The 20775-nt window shown below is 41.1% G+C and overlaps 1 protein-coding gene across 6 annotated transcripts in view; it reads left to right on the forward strand.

Moving 5' to 3' along the window:
- Window positions 1–20447, forward strand: part of LOC132826253 (disintegrin and metalloproteinase domain-containing protein 12-like) — a 350675-nt gene extending 330228 nt beyond the window's left edge. For 5 of the 6 annotated variants that reach the window (XM_060841979.1, XM_060841980.1, XM_060841975.1 and 2 more), the window contains 4 exons: window positions 144–231; window positions 1238–1486; window positions 13373–13488; window positions 18885–20447. In XM_060841979.1, the coding sequence (XP_060697962.1) occupies window positions 144–231; window positions 1238–1486; window positions 13373–13488; window positions 18885–18936 (505 nt within the window). In that variant the 3' untranslated portion in view covers window positions 18937–20447. The remainder of the gene's footprint in view (window positions 1–143; window positions 232–1237; window positions 1487–13372; window positions 13489–18884) is intronic. The other variant, XM_060841976.1, reaches the window with a different exon arrangement.
- The last annotated feature ends 328 nt before the right edge of the window (window positions 20448–20775 follow it).

Below are 20775 nucleotides of genomic sequence, written 5' to 3' on the forward strand. Positions count from 1 at the left end.
ATAAATTGTGACAGATAAAGGTTTAGCCATTTGTGCTAGAAATGTCTATATTATATCTGGATTTCAAATACTGTAATCATAATTGACTGTATAAAGATTGTACAGATTAACTATACTGAGATTTTTGCTGTTCCTATTTGCAGGACTGTAGGTCCAACTAGATCTTCAACCCCAAGCCAATCCAGCAGTACCTACACAACTCCCATCAAAAGACAAGCCAACATTTACAAGGTATGTCATTAGAAAAATCTATTGAGCAAATATTCTGATCAGGTCCAATAGCTGATGCAAGGATGTGATATGCTATCACCCCTTTCTGTTTGGACATGATGTAGGTGGCAGGGAATCACTTAGTCGCTTGGTTATCTCCCCGATTATGGTGTGCAGCCCAATCCTGTATTGTCTGGTAAGTGGTTACACATCCAGCAGGAAGTCTAAATTCGTGTAAGACGAACACCAATAATAGCTCAATGACATCTCCTAAGGTGGAGGTGCATTCCAGCTGCAGTTGGTGCTAGAAATGGCTGGTGAAGAATTTTTGATGAGGAGGAAAACAAACCAGTGGAGGTAGAGGCTAGAGAAGGGACTTGTAGGTTCTCAAGTACAGCAGTGTCTTGTAGGTGACATGTTAATATAAAGCTCCAAACAAATGGTTGCGTAAGTGTAACAGATATAAACAAATTATGCGTTCCATCTTGTTTGCCACAAAATGAACTTCCAAATAAATATTCATAAAACATATTTGCAAACTGGATTTGAAGAAAAGTAGCAGAGGTATCTCCAGTGTCCAGGCATATATTTGATTATCTAGTTGTTATCATTCCTGATGAAGGACTTTTGCCCGAAATGTCGAATTTCCTGTTCCTTGGATGCTGCCTGACCTGCTGCACTTTAACCAGCAACACATTTTCAGCTCTAGTTGTTATCACATTGCTGTTTTTTGGAAATGTGCTGTGTGCATATCGACTGCCATGTTTCCTACGTAAAAACAGCGACTCCCCTTCGAAAAGTACTCCTTAGTGACTGTCAAGCAATTTAGGATGTACACTGGTAAATGCATGTGTTTCTTTTATCTTCTATTATCAACTTGTTCAGTAGCTAATTAATGTTCTTAAATGCAAAGTTTAATATGATACCTGGTTAATAAGGCCTCAGGAGCAGTGTTGTATGATTGCTAACTAACATATCCTGATCAAACATTTTATTACAGTTAATTTTTGTTGGGTATTCATTTCAGCAGACAGACAATCTGCAGTCAACCAGCTCATTTACATCCCCTACTACGCGAGATCAAAGTGTGCGAGAACCACCTTGCTATCAGCCGGTTCACATTAGTAACCCTCTGCCGAATTCAGTCGCAAGAGCAAATTTGCACTTTTCCCTGACACCTCAGTGGGTGCTGCCCCCACTGAACCACAGCACGGAGTCTAATTCAGGAGTACCAAGCAGACCATTGCCAGCTAAACCCTCCTTCAGAAATCCACAGGTATGCATATATGTTCTGTGTACTACAGATGTCTAAATGAGACCACATGCTGAAGTATTCAAGAGAAGTCTAATATTTGCAAAGAGCTGTCTCTCTGACGTTTCTGCAACCTTTACTAGTGATTTTAAGCTTTCTCACAGTGAATTGTGGTGATTCAGACTATTAATGTTTATGCAAAACAATCTTAAGTATGGAAAGGTGTATAATTCAACTTATTGTTTCATTGCTCACTATATTAATGTTCAACAAAGATTATTTCAATTTATTTTGTGGAAGGGAATCAACTGTCTTGATTAAATATTTAATTACTGCAAAACAAATGATGCATTCCATATTGTTTGCCATCAAAGTAACTTCCAAATAAATATTCATAAATCGTATTACCTAGGCCTTGTTTCCAGTCACAGTTAACAGCCCAAGTAGAGATGACAGTTGTAACTCACAGCATCCAGATCTTTTGCTAAACCTCAGCCAAAGTTGTAGTGATGGAGCAGGAGCAACTTCAAGAAAATCCTTACCCCACCTCACCAAAGATCTCAGCTTCTTTGTTTTAGAAAGGTTATGTGAACATTCAATGGCTGGTGTGACATTTTGCTTTAAAATGACCACTCAAAATCTTACATGACGTTTTAGTCGCCAACTTTGACCTGAGCTTGTGTTTGAGAGAAGTTGAAATAAATGGCTTGAAGAAAGCAGAAAAGTCATCTTGTTTTTGAGAATGACTTGAGTGACAAACAGAAGGAAGATAGCGCCGTAGAAAAGATTGCTGAAACTTCTTTTTCAATGACCAACTTCGAATAAGAAGCTTGGAATTCAAGTTCTAATTATATGCAAATGAGGTGTTTTACTTTAAAAGGTGATCTGTTGTAAGTTTGACTGTCGTTGACATTTGTGGCTTGTTTTGCCATTTGAGGGAATTTCAGTAGGATGTTATCTCTGAAAAACCCAAGCACAAATTGTTGGAATATTCAAGGCTGAGATAGGCAGATTTTTGATCAGTAAGGGTTTCAGAGAAAAGAGAGGAAAATGAATTTGAGGATTATTAGATCAGCTGTGATCTCATTGAATGGCGAGTACAGACTCAGTGGGCTGAATAGGCTACTACTGCTCCTCTGTCTGATGATGAACTGTTTCTAAAACTGTTCTCGACCTCTCAATCTGATGCATGTGTGTGACGCGTGAAAATAAAATTGTCAGCATTCAGATGTGAAAAGACACCACTAGTGGAACATAAAAGCCTGAGAAACAGTAGTTCTGATTTTTCTTAATACATTCATGGGATGTAGGCATTGCTCATTCCTAACTGACCTCGTGAAGGTGGTGGTGAGCTGCTTTCTCAAATACATCTGAATTATTTGTAGTGGATCATCACATTGCTATGTAGCTGGAACCATAGGCCAGACTAGGTAAGGTCAGTAATTCTGTTTCCTTAAGGGAAAACAGTAAATCAGATTTTTTTAAAAGAAATCTGTTAATGTTATGGGTAATATTATTGAGTTCCTTGTTGCCATCTGCCCACTGCAGTGCCACCAATTTTACAAAGATCAGCTAATTTTATGATTAATATAATTGAGAGTTTCTTATTGCCATCTGCCCACAGCAGTGCCAATGACAGTGGGGATTTCCCCAGTAGCAGATTGCACTTCAAGGAAGTGAGTAGCTGATTTGCATGATGAAATCTTCTATGAAGGGCCATTTTACTGGGTTCCTGATATTTGCTGCCAGCATCATGCTTCCCTGTGGTTCCAAGCACCAAGATGGCAGACGAAGAATTGATGTTCCTTAACCCCTCCCCAACCATTTCCCCACCCCTGAGGGGTTCTTCTCTCATCCCTTGGCCCTCTGATCTTTAATTTTTTAATTATCTGGTAGGGCCCAGAAGTTTCTTTCCTGCTTCAACAGTGTTGGGGATGGAAAAAAATTATGCAGGGGATGGGGACTCGCTGCGGGTCACTAGAGGGCTTAGGAATGGGCCTTTTCACCTAGGAGAAAGAGAGTTCTTCTGAAATGACTTGATCATAACACAGTGCCCAGGTTGGAAAGGATGCATGGGTTCATCACTAGGTACAGGGACGGCTGCCTTAACAAGGTCATGATTGTGCATGATGAGATAAGACACAGCCTTGGTGTAATCAAGGAGAGATTCCTGTGTCAGAAGGAAGGGCAGATCAGCAGGGAGGTTGGGTGGTCTAGTCACAATAGGCATGGGCTTACCCATCAAGACCGCAAAAGGGGTGAAGCCTGTAGTCCGGTTAACCTGATTCTGGATTGTGTACTGAGCCGGAGCAACGCATCAGGCAAGGGCAAGCCTGTGCCCTGCGCAATTTTAATAAAGACAGTCTTGAGAGTGCCATCCATCCTTTCCACCATGCCTGAGGACTGCGGTTGGTATGGGATGTGATGTTTCCAGGTTATCCCTAGAGCCTTATTAATCGCAGTGACAATATCTGCAGTGAAATGAGTGTCCCTATCACTTTCAATGGAGCCTGGATCTCTTAACAAGCACTTAACCACCATTCGAGTATCATCTTTCTTGGTGGCAAAAGCCTCAACTCATTTTGAAAACATGTCAAGAATCACTAGCAGATAGTGGAAACCCTGCCTTGTTGCCATGTGTGCAAAATCTATCTGCAGTTGAGCAAATGAGCCTGCAGGGGCCGGGTGGTGGTCGTATTTAGCCACTGGTTTAGAATTATTTTTCTGCAGGCAAATGAGGCACCGTGATAGCAGAGAGCAATCAGGGGCATACCAGGAATGTGCAACAGCATGCCACATGCCCTGCTTCCCAACATTCCCAACCCCATGGGCAGCTAGGGCAAGGACATGCAGATGAGATTTAGGGCAAATGATGAAGCCATCAGGATGTGTAAGAAGACGCAGTGAGCAGGATTCAGTGGTGCCCAAATGAGTCCACCGATCCTGCTCAGATTGGGGGGCTGAGTCATGCAAATGCCTTCAATTAGGTCAGGAATGACAGGAAATTGTTAGGACTATGCAAAACCTGCACAGTAGGATTTGTAAGGGCCATACGGCGTGCCCGTCAGCAAAAGCATTACCACGGATGACAGGCTCCCAAGCAGCTGTACAGCTAGTACATTTGATGACCGTTATAGTGGATGGGAGAAGGATGGCTTCCAAAAGATTGTTAATAAGCTGGCCATGTTGGAAGGTTTTCCCCAAAGAAGTGATAAAGCCTCGATGCTTCTAGAGGGTACCGAAATCGTGAACCACCCCAAAAGCGTGGCAGGAGTCTGTATAAATATTGACAGATTTGTCAGTGGCTAGGATGCAAGCCCAGTGAAAGCAATCAATTTAGCTGCCTGAAGTATCATTAGGAAGCACAGCAGACTCAAGGGCATACATATGGCATAGCCAGCTCATGTTTGATGATCGGTAGGAGGATCCATTGGTGAAAAGGACCATATCAGGGTTATCTAAAGGGGTCTCAGAAAGTTCAGGGCGAGGGGTGATGACCTCATGAACAACATGCAAACAATCATGGTCAGCTGTCAGAGAGTGGTTGGTGGCAGAAAGTAAAGCTGTAGGATTCAAGGCTGGGGCGCGGCACAGTGTAAGATTAGAACAAGAAACGGGGTGACCTCAATGCCCGTAAACCTGGATGCAGAAAAAAGTTGAGTTGTGTTATGGACTGGGCCAAACCACTCAAAATATTCTTGAGCAGGTAACCCAGACCATAACTTTGCAATTTGTATCAGTGAGTGTACAGTGAAAATTACCCAGAGCTAGGTTGACTACTAAGTTTTAAAACAGACAAAAATTTATTCACAAAATTACACAATGAAACACAAAGAACAGAATAAAGAACTCCTACAGAACTCAGTCTGTCCAAATGAGACTTAATTATGCTGTTACGAATATACACAACAGTCCCAATAAGAAAACCCTCTTGACAAACAGTATATAAAAAAAGTAACAGATGCTTACAGGTTGAAGTTAGAAAGGCTGAAAGAGAGAAAGCCTGTTCACACAGTCCACCGCTGAACTTCCCAACGAGTTCTGCACTGAACTAAATTGCTCAGCTAGAGAGCTGACCACTCCCCTTTCATTCTACAGGTCACTTCTAAAACATGACCACTTTGACCAAAGTCTCATCTGTTTACATATAAAGAAAAGACCTCTCAAAATCCTTTTCATCTCTATACCAAACCAGTTTGATCAGAGCCCAGCCTGGCTTATTACCCTCTGAAAAATATCTAGGACAGAGTCTTCTTGAGCCAAGATAAAAAAAGGATACGCTTTATGACAGTTGCTGTGGAATTTAGCAGCAGGGAATCTGAATGTGGAGCAAAACTGTGCATGGATGATCCAGCACAAGAGAGGTAGACTTTTCAACCAGTACAGAGGCAGCCACCACGGCTCGCAAATATGCCAGTATTCCCCTCATACCAGGTGCTAACTGTATAGAATAAAAGGCTACAGTGCACCAGAAATCCCCATGCATTTGTGTCAAAATGCCTGAAGCATATCCCTCCTTCTCGGTAACATAAAGCTAGAACGGCTACAAGTAATCGTGAAGATCCAGGGCAGGCACAGAACTCAGTCTTGAATGTTAACTCTTCAAAAGCATGTGTCATTTCAGGTGTCCACCATACCTTTGTTCGTTATTTTGGTGAAGATGCCTCCCTGAGAGGTGTATCGATCTCACGAAGGTCAGGAATCCAATGCCTACAGTAATTCACCATCCCCAGGAAAGACCTCAGTGCAGTGCGTACAGCAGGGGGAGGGAGACTGGTAATGGCAGTGAGACGGTCAGGGGCCAGGGGTCCAATACCTTGGGAAAGTGCAAAGCCCAAGTATTGCACTTTAGGCTGACACAGCTGCGTCTTGTCAACAGAAACCTTCTGGCCATCCTGTGCCAGGCACTGAAGCAGGGCAACAGTATCTTGCATGCAGGCATCAGCAGAGGCAGAGGTGACAAACAAGTCATCAGCTTAATATACAAGGACACTGTTGCAAGGTATGTGAAGGGTTTCGAGTGTCTGCTGCACAACGGTAGTGTAAACAATGGGGCCCTCCGTATACCCTGGGGGAAGCTGTGTCCATGTGTACTGGTGACCACCAGAAGTAAATGCAAAAAGGTATTGCCTTCAATGGACAATTTAACAGAGAAAAAGGCAGAGCAGAGGTCAACCACAAAAAAAAACAAGCATTGGAGGTAGGGACATTAGTGAGAATAGCATTATCAGGCACCACAGGGGAACAGGGAACAACAATGGCGGCACAGCCTGTAAATCCTGCATAAACCTCCATCTGTCCACTTGTCCAGGCTTTGGAACCAGCAAGACGGGAGTGTTGCAGAGACTCCATGTGGGCACAAGGACACCCTGCTGTCGGAGGGACGTAATGATGGTCGTATCTCTTCTGTAGCAGCAGTTGTTAACTCATACTGGCAGACTGAGGGCAGGCAAGCGTCAACCTTCAAAGTGACAGTATGTGGGAGGGCAGAAAGGACATACCCGGCATGGTTAGGGTGGCGTGCCCAAAATGTGGGCGGCAAGCTGTCCAGGAACCGCAGGCGATCGTAGGAAGATGCAGCCGAGGGGTCCAGCATAATAAAGGTAGCAGTGATGGTGCGGGGAGGGAAATGCACACAGATTGTGTTCTGATTGAGCATAGCAGCATGTAACAATGATGAATCATCAGGGGTCAGGGGCTTGAACGAACAGGGAAGCTTGGGGAGGCACCCATGCATGGAGGTTAAATCGCTAAATATCCAGGGGGTCTTGAGGATGATGGGAATAAAAGGTATAGCGCTGGGGAGGAAAAGCTGAGACTGCTGAGATGTCAGCGAGACTTCAGCAGAGAGTCTCTGGTGTCCAACATAGCAAAGACCTGTAAGGGTAATGTAGCTGTCTTTATTCAAGTGTGAATCCGCTAGCACAGAATATGATGAGTTGGGAGCACACGGTTGAGCAGCCATGCAATAGAAATCACAAAGGGGATGACCAGTCAACAAGACTCAGTGCAGAAAAGATGCACAAGGGGATGAATGGCCCCGCGTAACTGTGTAATGAGGGATCAAAAAGCGAGCGAATCAGTTGGTGGCACAGTGCCAGATGTAGAGGGCAGCTATAGATCATGGCAGTGGTGAGTCAGTCAGTGCAGAACCTTACTCCTCCCCACCCCCGGATAGATCCACAGAGAGGGAGGTGCAGAAGAGTGAGTGACCCTGGAATACACCAAAACCGGAACAGCACGAACGCCCCCCAGCTCCACTGTCATCGTGGATTTTCAGATGGGGTTAGGGAGAGGCGTATCGAAGCGGCCTGCTGAACTCCCCCCCCCCTCCCCGCCGCAGCCTTAAGCACTAGGAGAATGAGGGGAAGGGTCATACACTTGGGGTTGCATAGTGGTGCAAATGGTGGCTGTGAAGATGTGAGCCACCATAATGCTGATGTATGGCAGTGGCCAAACTGACCGCAAGACCATTTGCCAAATTTCCTATCCAGCTGAAATGAACTTTGTGACTGAGGAGTCATATTTTCTAAAAGCAGATAAGCCTCTCTGTCATGCTTAGTGTCAAAAAGATTGTGTCTGTCCATGTTATTAAGGGTAGTGAGTGCAATCTGCCAAGTAAGCTTTTGGGCTTCGTATACCTGAGCGTGATGTGGCAAGAGGCAATTGATAAGGGTCTGGACAGTGAGTTTCTCATTGTCCTCTATAGGCTCACTGAGAGCTCTAGAGAGCTCGCTGAACTCTCCCATGTATCCCGAAAATGAGCAAGAAAATCAGGGACAGTTTCAGTTGTCTTTTGCAGGCAGCGAGTGACCTCACCAAAGTCATTCTGCTGTCTAGCAATATTCATGATGGCATCTTTAATATGTCTACCCAGCCACTCAGAGTGCTCTTCAGCTGTGGCCCAGTGTGTGGAGGGAATATCAATGGAGCCCTTAATGGTAGCCCAATGGGAACCATAAGCCAGTTGAATTAAAGTCTGCACATTCTGTCGAAGACAATTGTAAATGTCACAAGTTTGTAAAAGCCAATTATATAAATGAACAGGGAGCTTGACGGGATCTGGGGCAAGTTGTAGATGCCACAGACCTCAGCATGGGTCCAGGTTTGTCAAGCAGCATATCATCCATCATGATTCTGGGCAACTGTGGCGCAAGATGGCTATAAACTTCCGAGAGGACACTTCCCTTGGAATCAGTGTGCTGTTGGCGCCAACTTAAATGAGTATCGTAACAGTGGCCAGAGTTAGTAGAGTCAGGTGCCTGCTGCAGTGAAGCAACAGACACAAGCAGAGATGCTGTTGCAGCAGCACCATCCTCATGGGGGCGATGTTCGAGGGGTGGTGCAGAAGCACGGCTGGCTGCAGCGCTGGCTTGTCCTCCATTGAGTGACAACGATAGCAACAATCTCATCCACTAAAGGTTTGGGTTCCGGAGTCGAAATAGGGGTTTTTAGGATATTGAGAATAGAGCGGAGGCATATTGGGAACAGGTGTGGGAGAGGGAGGATTTCCAGAGGTTTGGTGGTGATTCTTAACCTTGGGGGGCTGGTGTCATTCTGCAATTTCCTTAAATTTTTTTGGGCATCGGAACATATAATTCCCAGGTGGTATTGCCATTCCCTTCCTCAATGTTCACTAACCAGTAATCAATCTTGTCTAATTTAAATCAACCTGAGTAAGGCCAATTTCCATGGGACCACTCATACAAATCATGGGTAAAAGGAATACCATAACGAGTGTCACCCGTCTCCCTCCAAACAACGTCAGCTGCTGAACCCAGAAGTACCAGCTGTTCTCCTGCCTCATTCTTACATTTCACATATTTACCATGGCGTTGCTGTGTCCTTTCCGAGGGAGCGAAAGGTTGCGAGCCGCCCTTCTCACCAGGACGAGGTAACCTCATCCCAGGGGCAGCCCGTCACTGGCGATCTTTGAAAGTTGCAATCCCATTGATCTGTATGTCGGTCAAACAGGGCAAACAAACAAAACAAAACAACAAAGTGAAGCAAGCCAAGCCAAAAGACAGAGACAACAGAGAAGCCGAGACAGGCAACAAATATTGGGATCCAAATCAATCTCTCAAGGCGGACACAGCCAAATTAGTTACAAAGTCCGGCACGGTCTCCTTCAACCCGATCTTGCCTCAGCGTCTCACAGACTGTAGCTACAAGGGAATCCAGCTCCCTTCTCACGCTTGTTGGCTCAGAGGAGGAATGGTCACAAATGCTGGTGGAAACCTTTGGAGCAACTCCAAAACTTAACCTCTACCACCACAGCCCAACTGGCCCATGGTTTAAGGTTCACCAAAATAAAATTCAACCTCTATCAGATCACTAAGGACCACTAAACTAAAACTAATCACGTCTTTCGCCACAGTCTGACTGTTTTGTGGCTCAAGAATCGCTAAACCAAAACTAGACCCTATCACCACAACCCAATCCCACTCAGTTCAGCTCGTGGCTCAAGGTTCATCCACCTGCAGCAGTCACTTCGCCTCTCCCGTCTTGTCGCAATATCTGCCGACTCAGGGAGGCAATTAGCAGAATAGAGGACAAACTTTATGAGGTTCCAGGAAACCTCATGAAATAGAGGTCCTGCCGGCTACACCAACTACTGGGGACAGAAGAAAAGTATGCAGTGGGTGACTCGCTCGTAGTGGTCCCATTTAGAAGTGGAGCACCACTCACAAGCCTTGAGTATTGACTGCTTTAATCGTGAGCTTACGGGGAGAGACAAGTTGACTGAATGGTCACAAGTCACTCTGACGAAATACAGAGAGTTGTGTGCTTATATAAGTTACAGTTATTTTAACAATTAGCAAACTGTTAATTGCAGGATAATGAGCAAGCTAGACACCATGCCCAATCATTGGCTTCAGTCACATAATGTCTGGACATTGTGTTTAGGAGCTGATAAGCAGATGTTAGTATAAAATAGGCCCTTGCAAAGAGAAGAATAGCTCCATGCAAGGAAATAATTTGTTTATCAGGTATCGGTACAGTTGCGAGGCTAATCATCTTAGCTGGGCATGGGAAATACAAGCTTTTAGCAAGCAGGCACTAAAATGAGATTTAAAATGGCTTCCAGACTTTTACTAATGTGACAAAATGGCTGCCACGATTCTAATAATTCTCCCACAAGCAGTCTCCCCCTGTCCTAGAGCCATTGCTGAGGCTTCAGCAGCAGTATTGAGCCCCACCTTCCAAATGTTTTTGAATGATGAGCCTTCCAGGGCAGCCCCTTAAGAGGCTACCGGTAGAAAAATCACTGTGTCTTTCCACTGCCATCAAGTACAGGCTCACGACCCACTTTTTGCCCATGGTTATGTCTTTAGATCATTAGTCCACACCTTTCATCTACCAACATAAGCACTCTTCTGCCATGCCTCCTTGGGAAGGCTTGTTTGTCCACTAATTGTATAACCATTGTGATATATTTAAATTTAACCATGCATTATTTGCATGATGTACAATGTCAAGAATGCACTTGTAGCATCTGTGTGACATAATTGCACAATTCCATCCAATTGCATTATTCCACTGCCTTCTATACAGAAGTATCATTAAAAAAATTTTGTATGTCATATTACCATAGCAACATCAGTCTTTTGACTCCTAGTGTTTGGGCCTGTATTTAAATTTTCACTTGCATAATTAATTATGAATATTTCTAAAGAACCCAACATGATTTCATTCTTTTCAAAAGAAAGAAAAGATGCAAATGCTTAAAATCTGAAATTAAAAAAGGAATCTGCTGGATAATATCAGCATATGAAAAGAGAAAAGGCCCCTGTTTAACATTTACTCATGAAATGGTGACCTATCTTTTCTCTTTTGTCAGCTTTTGATAGATCTGTTAATATTTTCTAATATTACAATTGATGTAATTAGAAAATAACATTGGGTTTTATTCCTCTATTGTGGGGAAAGGGGAAGGAAATCGCTTGTGGTGTTTTATCTGCAATTAATACTTTTCTCTTTGTCTGACTTAACATGTTAAATCTCTTCCTGTTAAATCAAAGTTGTAAAAAGTTATTATTTACCATAATGAATGAAGCAATTATTGTTATTAAGTATGTTGGCACTTTATAAATGAACAGCAAATAGAACATTTTACAGATTGCAAGTACAATTTACACTCCCAATTATAGTCATTAGTCAGCAGAAGACCGATTATTATCCTCCATTTATATTAGTGGCAGTTAACCACATCTGATTCCAAGACCATAATATATCTGGAACTGTCACCATTTGGCAAGCAAAATAACTCAAAAGCAGAAAATTAGGCATCCAAGCCAAAATTTTAAAAGCTCTGATTCTCTATAATAGTGCAGCTAAAAAGTTTAGTTGGCATGACTGAAGTAACATGAATATTGCTCTATTAATTAAGGTAAGCAATTTCACAAAGCATACTATGTAATTAAACCATCAACTCTATTTAGCCACCAAAACAACCCCATGTTGGCCTCTTTGCCAATATGAACCATATTATTTGTAATCTCAGTGTACAGCTTAACTCTGAACTGAATCCAACCCCACAACCTTTCCATCAAAATGAATTGACTTCCACTCCTATACCAGCCTTCTCTCTTCTTTAATCAATCTGCTGCTGAAAGCTTCCTATATGTTATTCCAGGCCTGTTTACTGCAAGTTCAGAAGTCACATAACACCAGGTTATAATCCAGCAGGTTTATTTGAAATCACAAGCTTTCGGAGTTCTGTCCCTTCATCAGTGAAGGAGCAGCACTCTGAAAGCTTATGATTTCAAATAAACCTGTTGGATGTAATTTTGCTCGCTGAGCTGGAAGGTTCATTCTCAGACATTTCGTCACCATACTTGGTAACATCTTCAGTGAGCCTCCGGATGAAGCACTGCTGATGATTCCTGCTTTCCATTTATATGCTTGGGTTCCTTTGGGTTGATGATATCATTTCCTATGGTGATGCCATTTCCAATGGTGATGTCATTTCCTGTTCTTTTTTTCAGTGGGTGGTAGATGGGGTCCAAATCAATGTGTTTGTTGATAGAGTGCCGGTTGGAATGCCATGCTTCTAGAAATTCTCATGCGTGTCTCTGTTTGGCTTGTCCTAGGATGAATGTGTTGTCCCAGTCCCAAATAGAGACATGCACGCGAATTCTTTGAAGCATGGCATTCCATTTGGAACTCTGTCAACAAACACATTGACTTGGACCTGATTTACCACCCCCTGAAAAAAAAGCGGGAAATGATATCACCACAGGAAATGACATCACCAACCCAAAGAAACCCAAGCATATAAATAGAAAGCAGGAATCATCAGCAGTGCTTTGTCCGGAGGCTCACTGAAGGTGTTACCTAGTGTGGGGATGAAACATCTGAAAATGAACCTTCCAGCTCAGCAAGCAAACCTACATCCAGAACCTCAAACTGAGCTACAAATCTTCTCAAAACTCGCTAAAACCTGTTGGATTATAACTTGATGTTGTGTGAATTCTGACCTTGTCTACCCCAGTCCAACACCGGCACTTCCACATCATGTACTCCAATGCCCTCCTGTTCTGCCTCCCAGCTTCGAGCTTGCATCAACCTGAGCTCAGCCAACATCCTGCTGCCCATCTACTAACCAGTAATATGTCTCTGTACCCATCACCCACTTGTGCTTCCAGTTCACCAATGCTTAAATTTTAATATTCTTATCGTCATTTAAAATGTCTCTGTTGCATTGAAGCTCCTTCTTCCCAAAACCTCTTCCAACATTTCATGTTTCTCTCAATTTGTTCCATCAGTCTTCTCATGTAATCACAGTCAGGAAAGCAAGGAATTGTAGCATATATGTATTTGTATATTTATGAACGATGCAGGTATTGCTTCTCTACTTGGTCAGTCTGGTCTACTGGAATCTCATTGTGTTGTTCATGTTGATTGCAGGGTCCTTCTATGCGTAGTCCTCCACAGAAACCTCTGCCAGCAAATCCCATAAACAGGCCATCACAACTGGATGCTCCCTTCATACAACATCCTGAGATCCAGATCAAACCTGTCAGGTGAGTTACTCATACAGTTCAGCTTTTACTTGACAGTGAGTGAAAGAAACCCATGAAAAATACAGCCTAACTGATTTAGATTTGGTAGTCAAATACAAGAATGCATGCTCCATAACTACGCTCACAAGCAATGCACCAATTTAGTATACCTCCAGAAAGCCAAGAGAATGCTCATGAACTTCTACATGACTTCGGAATCGTCATTGCTTGGATATTTATTGAAAACATGATGATATGTGTGAATGTGAAGCATGGTGGAATGGGCTTATACCAGAAGCCAAAAATGAATAATTGATAAATGGTGAAGCCCCCAGACATTAATGAATTTCATATATACAAAGATATGAATTGTAGGTTAACTTACTTGTTTTTATTTTAACTGAATCTGTTTGTAGTGTTCATTTCAAAGACTGGTTTCTTTGTGTAATATGCGTCAAAAGAGTTCTTTCCTCTCTCTCCTGTTCTCCTGTTGTCTCAAAACATTTCTCCAGTCAAGAGGCTTATAAACACCTGCCAGTATTTCTTTTCAGGTTACCTGGTAATCTCATGAAATTGATTTTCTTGTCAATTTTGTATTACTCTCTGTAAGGAAGCATGTAGTCTCTGCTTGACATCTGCCTGACACAACCAAAATTAAAAATTTGTACTGCAGCATCATCTTGTGCCTTCCTGCTGAACAGTACTGCACACTGAAACACTGACCCGTTTCTATATTGTAAAAGGTTATATTTAATTAAAGCTTGACAATAAAGTATTTCAATGATGATTTAGGGCCACCTATCGAAGATGTGGATTGGTTCAGATTCAATGGGCATTATCGTTTAAAAGAAACAAAAGACAAATAGAATACTGCAGCAGAAAACAGGTTTTAATTTAGATTTCACAGACATATTATTTTCCATATTGCCTAATCTGTGGAGTACACTCTTCTTGTTAATAATCTTAAATTAAGAAAAGTTGCATTTAAAATCTGAAAATACAACTTGCACTCTGAAGTCATATTTGAAATGTTGCATTATTATTAAGTAGCTTTCTTAAATCTGGTGTATTCAAAGTAACTTAATTTAACAATAAATACAGATTATTTCATTTATTAAAAAGTTAACAACTTGAATCCATGTCATTAAAAAGCCAAAATATTGAGGTAATTTCCTATTTCCTTTCTATCTCAGCACAGCAACCCCAACAAAATCTGCATTCTTCCAACCTAGCGTTTTTTTTGTGTAGCTGACTTCCCTTTACCCCACTATTCTTGAGCTATCTAGGTCTTATGGCCTAAAACCGTCTCCCTAAATCTCAACACTTTGCACTCCTCCTTAAATTGCTGGGTAAAGGCTATCTTGTTGACCGAGCTGTGCAATGGGCCAAATATTGTTTGCAAAAGAGCAGTGAAGCTGAAGTCAGTCCCTGTTGTTTCAAGTCGGGGCAGCTGTATGAATATTTATCTCTCCAAGCTGCAATCACTTGCTGTTAATTTCGTGAAAGCCAACATTATGCTATCTATCTCCCTGATGATTTACTTTAAACGGTATGACATTACTGTTCCTGCTGTGCAGTATATAGAACATAATAAGTCTTAGTTATTGCAAACAACCTATCAATGAAATTTTACTAGTACAGGTGCACATTTTGTTTATTTCAAGTATTAGTTGTTTTTCTAGAGATTAAAAATAATGTAAAATATTGAATCAAATTGTTTTGTTTTCTTTTCTCCTCTCTCAATCTAGTCATAGCTCCTTCTTTAGTTCTCTTTCTATGCTTGATTCAATATGGAAATTACTAGGTCTAATTTACACTTTCTTCCATGTCCTTGCACTTTTTTCTTTAACAAACCTTCATTCTGATTCATTCAGGAAACACATGTTTGTTTGTTCTGTTCACTCAGTATCCTGTTATCAACTTGCACTTGCAGAAGCCTGCCATTCAAACATTTAAAAATTTAACCATGCAAGGTCAAATCTAATTAATAGAAAATGCTGTCAGAGAGCTAGCAACAATGTAATTTTAATAGATTAATGATCAACAATTTGGATTATGTACTCTGATTCTAGTAAATGGTGTGATTTGATAGAGGGGCGTAAAATTATAATGGGATAAAGCAGAGGATAGAAACAGACTGCTGAAAGTTATCTTTCAAGATGGTGGACGCCATAAGTTTGGGAGGTACTATCGAAGAAGCTTTGATGACTTCCAGCCTACAACAGGGAAAGAGACCTTTTGGCCCATCACGTCCATCTTATCGTGAAGCACTGACTTACTCTTGTCCCATTTTGAGCACTTGACTCACAGCCTGTACACTATAGCACTTCAAGTGATCACCTAAATACTTCTTAAACATTATGAAGGTTCTGACGTCTATCACCCTTTCCTGTTCTAGATACCCACCACCCTCTGGATGAAAAAAGATCTTCCTTAAATCCCCCCAAACCTCTTGTCCTATACTTTAAATCTGTACCCACCCAGGTTATTGATCCTTCATCTAAGGGGGGGAAGTTTCTACCTATTTACCTGATCTATGTTCTTCATAATCCTCAATTAGAGTCCCCCTCAGCCTTTTCTGCTCTAATGAAAACAACCACAGCCTATCTAGTCTCATTTCATAACTGAGATTCCCCAGCCCAGGCAACATTCTGGAGAACCTCCTCTGCAACTCCTCTTGCTGCTGTAGTTATTACATTCTACAGCAGTGATGAAAGGATAGATGCATAGTGACATGGATATATTATCAGTCAAGCTGTGTGCCTGGTTCTGGCTGTTGGTTATGACCTGATTAAGTCACACCCACTGAAGAAGGAGAAGACTTTAGGGAGTGTGGAGCTATGTCCGTTGTCAAAGGTTGGGTGTTTTTTGACTGACTCTAGCAATCATAGCATTAATGTGGCTGATCCAGTTAAATTTCTGGTTAATAATAGCCCTCAAAATTTAATTGATGAGGTCATGACATAGAATGTCAGGAGACAGAAGTTAATGAGATGATCACTTTCTAGAGTTACGTGGCATAAATATTATTTGTCACTTATCAGCCAAAGCCTCAATGATGTCCAGATCTTGCTGCATATCTTTATTATCTAAAGCATTCTGATTATGTACAACAATTATCAATGAACAGCTGCAATTCAAATCTTCAAATGGAGAGAAAGCCTAATAAAGAGAGACAGCAGAAGACAATAGTCATGATTTGGAGATGCCGGTGTTGGACTGGGGTGTACAAAGTTAAAAATCACACAACACCAGGTTATAGTCCACCAGGTTTAATTGGAAGCACTAGCTTTCGGAGCGCCGCTCCTTCATCAGGTAGTTGTGGAGGACACAATTGTAAGACGAAGAATTTATAGAAAAAGTTGACAGTGTGATGTAACTGAAATTATACATTGAAAAATACCTTGATTGTTTGTTGAGTCTTTTATCTGACCGAATACCATGATAGATTTGCTTCTTTCATATGTAAATCACAAAACTTTTTTTAAAAAGTTACATTCTTAAGTTAATTGTAACAATTGGTGTTAGCCAGATAATGTTGAAGGTGTTAGCCCCCTGTGTTCTCTGTCTGTGCCGTAATGTTTAGACTGATTCTAATCTAAAAAGTGAGTTAACAAGAGTCTTACATGAATTCATGCAGTTTTTGAGCAAGTACAAATTCACCCCACAAATGTATATGTATATGTGTGCATGTGGGTTTTTGTGTGTCTGTCTGTCTGTCTGGGGTGGAGGGTTGTGAGTGTGGGAGAGAGTGTATATGTGTGTGTCTGTGAGGGAGTGCATGTGTGAGTGTGGGAGTGTGTGTGTGTGTGTGTGTGTGCGCGCGCGTGTCTGGGGTGGGGGTTGTGAGTGTCTGTGAGAGTTGCCAATCTCCAAACACCATCCTACAACTCACCCGCTTTATCCTCGATCACAGCGTCTTCCCCTTTGACAGCCAGTTCTTCATTCAGACAGATGGAACAGCCATAGGGACCAAATTTGCACTCCAATATGCCAACATCTTCATGCACAGGTTCGAACAAGAATTCTTCTCTATGCAGGATCTCTAATCAACATGCCACAGCAAGGAACTGTAATTACCTCCTCAGGAGACAGACACGTGTTGCAACCGATAGGGTACCCTTCGTTGTCCAGTACTTCCCAGAGAGGGGTGTGTTGGACAACACAATTAAATTTAGTGCAGATAAAAAAAAGACGAGCATCTATATGACATCTTTCACAATCACAGAGCATTCGTTGGCCTTGAAGTTCCTTGGAAATATTTTTGACAAAAGTGGCAACCTATTTGTACACAGCAGTGTAACTGTGATAGGATGTTCTGTTTGTGATGTTTGCCTGGGAATATTTCTTGGTCAAGAAATCAGATATGACTCTCTTGCTCATCTTCAATCATTGAATTTACCTGAGAAAATACATAGACCTCAGTTCAACATCTCATCCAACTAACAGTGCCCTACTGACTGGCTAGATTTTTGTGTTCACATCCTTGGGAGTTGTTTCTGAATCCACAATTTTCTGACTCAGAAACTAGATGACTCACAACTGAGACACAGCTAAATGTGATTCTGCATAGTTCCTGCTGATGGCCAACAGCACTTTGCGGGCCGAACTGAGGTACTCCCACCCAAAGTGCATTCTCTGTTTATACCACTGTCACTATTCCCTCCAAATGATGTTAAGTATGTGGGAATAATGCATCACCAGTTATGGGAGGATGACAGTTAGATTGTTTCATTGGTTCTATGTCTATGTTTAATCTGAAACATCATGGATTCCGGAATCAATGTTGCGGAATCCCATGACCAATCACACCTGACTATAAATTGTTGCGCTTCTGTATTTAAGAGATCTCAGCTGTCTTTGGATAGGTCAAGCCTATTGACTTTAAGTTCTCACCTTTGTGTTCACTTCCTTACTGCATCCCATTATATCCATGTAATCTGCCCCAATCCTACAACCCTCTGGGGTACTCAACATTCCTGGAACTTCGGCCATTTGCACATTCCCCGTTTTATTCACCCCACCTTCAGTGGTTGTACCTTCAGGACTAGTTTTCTAGAATTCCCTCAGTAAACCTTTCTACAGAATTCTTTTCTTCTAAGGTGCTATTTATTAGAATCTAGATGTTCAACTAGGTTACTTGAATATCACTTTTGTTGCCTCAGTGTCTTAATCTGTTCGTGTGCATTGCATTATAATATTTAACTATGTGAAAAGCACCATGTAAATGCAAGCTACTGTTTTTATGGCATCACTAGCTCATTTGTACTAAATAGAGTTTATGCTAAAATAGCAAAAAGAATAATGTATGTCTAGTATAGTTGAGGTCCACTGAACAAACCTTGAGGACCAAACAGATACATGAAGAAACTGTGATTAGCTCTATCCTAATTTGATTATAGTCTTATTTATTTCAGACCAGCACCCAAGAAGCCTCAGCAGTACAGTAAAATTAACCGACGATGTTGACATTGAATGATGAAAAGAATTTACCTGCCAGCAACTGACCAAACACGTTTGCACTACAAGAGAATTCTAAATGGAGTTAGTCCTCTTATTAACCAGCATTGCAAGTAGGAAGTGTTCTTCTATATATCCATTTCTGTGCTAGCATTTCTTGACTGGCATGGGCAACAGATAGCAAGGTATAGGTGACTATCAAGCTATTCCTTTTACCCTAACTAGAAGAGAAATATTCTTTATCTGCATATAGTTGAGAGATGCTGGTACCTCAGTCTTTTATACATTGGAAGTGGTCCTGTCATCCTCCTATGATTAATATCTCATGGTACCACAAAGAACCGTAGCAATATGCCATAGTGGCTTCATTGTACTACATCACTGGGTTTTTTTTACTGTACCATTTGCTTCCACACTAAAGATGCATTTTATTCCATTTTTAACTAATATGCCATCAAAGCAATGTATTTAAACAGTAAACACACCAAAATATATCAGTGCCTTCACTGTATAAACAAGATACCAGATGGACACAATACCCTTGTGTACTATGTCATCAGATCCATTCATTTTATGGGTTGTATGACTGAGGGCCATGAATGGCTCTTGTAAAATCAATCAAATTTTTGTATGACTTTAGAAATCACATGATTAGGCATTTTAATTTAACAGAAGTGCTAAATATGTTAATAGTGATTGATCAACTGTTTGAAATGCGTTCTTATACTGTAAATAAGAGGTAAACTCACACCACTAAGGGTTGTGATAAAATTAGTTGGTGCTTAACATATTTTGTGTACTATAATAGAACTGATAGATGAAGGAATTCTGAGCTCCTGTTTTTGGTGCTGTGGCTCCTTATGGTGCTGTGTACTTGCTCAGGTACGTGTAAATTATTAATTTATGTTGAATATTTATTACAATGCAGTGCACTGTGGTAGACACTTTTACAGTAGCTGAATTTTCTTAAAGGAAAATTTCTCTGAGTGTCATAATTGTGATCATTTTCAGTGAAAAAAAATTCTGCTTAATTGCAACTAAGCAGAATAAATGTATTGCTCTAAAGTTACTAGGGCACCAATAAACACAATGTGCTATTATTTTAAACAGATGGAATTAGAATAAATCAGATTGGGATGAGGAAATTCAGCACAGATTGGATTGATTCACAGAATTCATCAAAAATCAAATCACTGCATTGTTTCCTTTTCAGGTCAACCATTTTGTAAAATGATTTTTAAAAATTCCAAACTTGTTATTAGTGTCTCTAGTTTATTGATTAAACTATACTCACATTTTTGTAGCATTTACATATACTAGAAGGTCAGCTAGCCACTCAGAGCTCTTTTTTTTAAATGAAATGTATGTAACATTCCATTTAAGCTAGTTCAAGTTTGTTGTGCATTTTAGGTTTTACAGGGAAACAATTTCCACATTTTGTTTTCCTCTGCTGTTGATTCAAGGTTATGCTTGTGAACTGTCCATTATTCACTAAACTTGGTGTTCAAATAATTCCCTTTGTGTCGGTACTTATTTTGTGCATCGTCAAGTTTTAATTCTTTTGAGATCGCACTAATAAGTTTATATCAAAATAAAGAAGAGTTTGCATTGAATCAGTTATCTGTGTGAAATTATAACAGTATTAGCTAGAAAAGAGGAAACTGAAAGAAGCTTTCCTTCCATATGTCTTACATTCATGAAATATACATTAATCTTTCCGGGTAACACATATAATACTTTGAGGTCAGAAATTGTATTTAAATTGCATTTAGAATTATCTTCTGGCAAGACACAGAAGCAAGCCAAGGATATTTCAATTTTGATTAATGCATAAAAACCTACTCAACC

The sequence above is a fragment of the Hemiscyllium ocellatum genome, chromosome 22 (assembly GCF_020745735.1).
Source record: "Hemiscyllium ocellatum isolate sHemOce1 chromosome 22, sHemOce1.pat.X.cur, whole genome shotgun sequence".
In the NCBI taxonomy this organism is placed as follows: Eukaryota; Metazoa; Chordata; class Chondrichthyes; order Orectolobiformes; family Hemiscylliidae; genus Hemiscyllium; species Hemiscyllium ocellatum.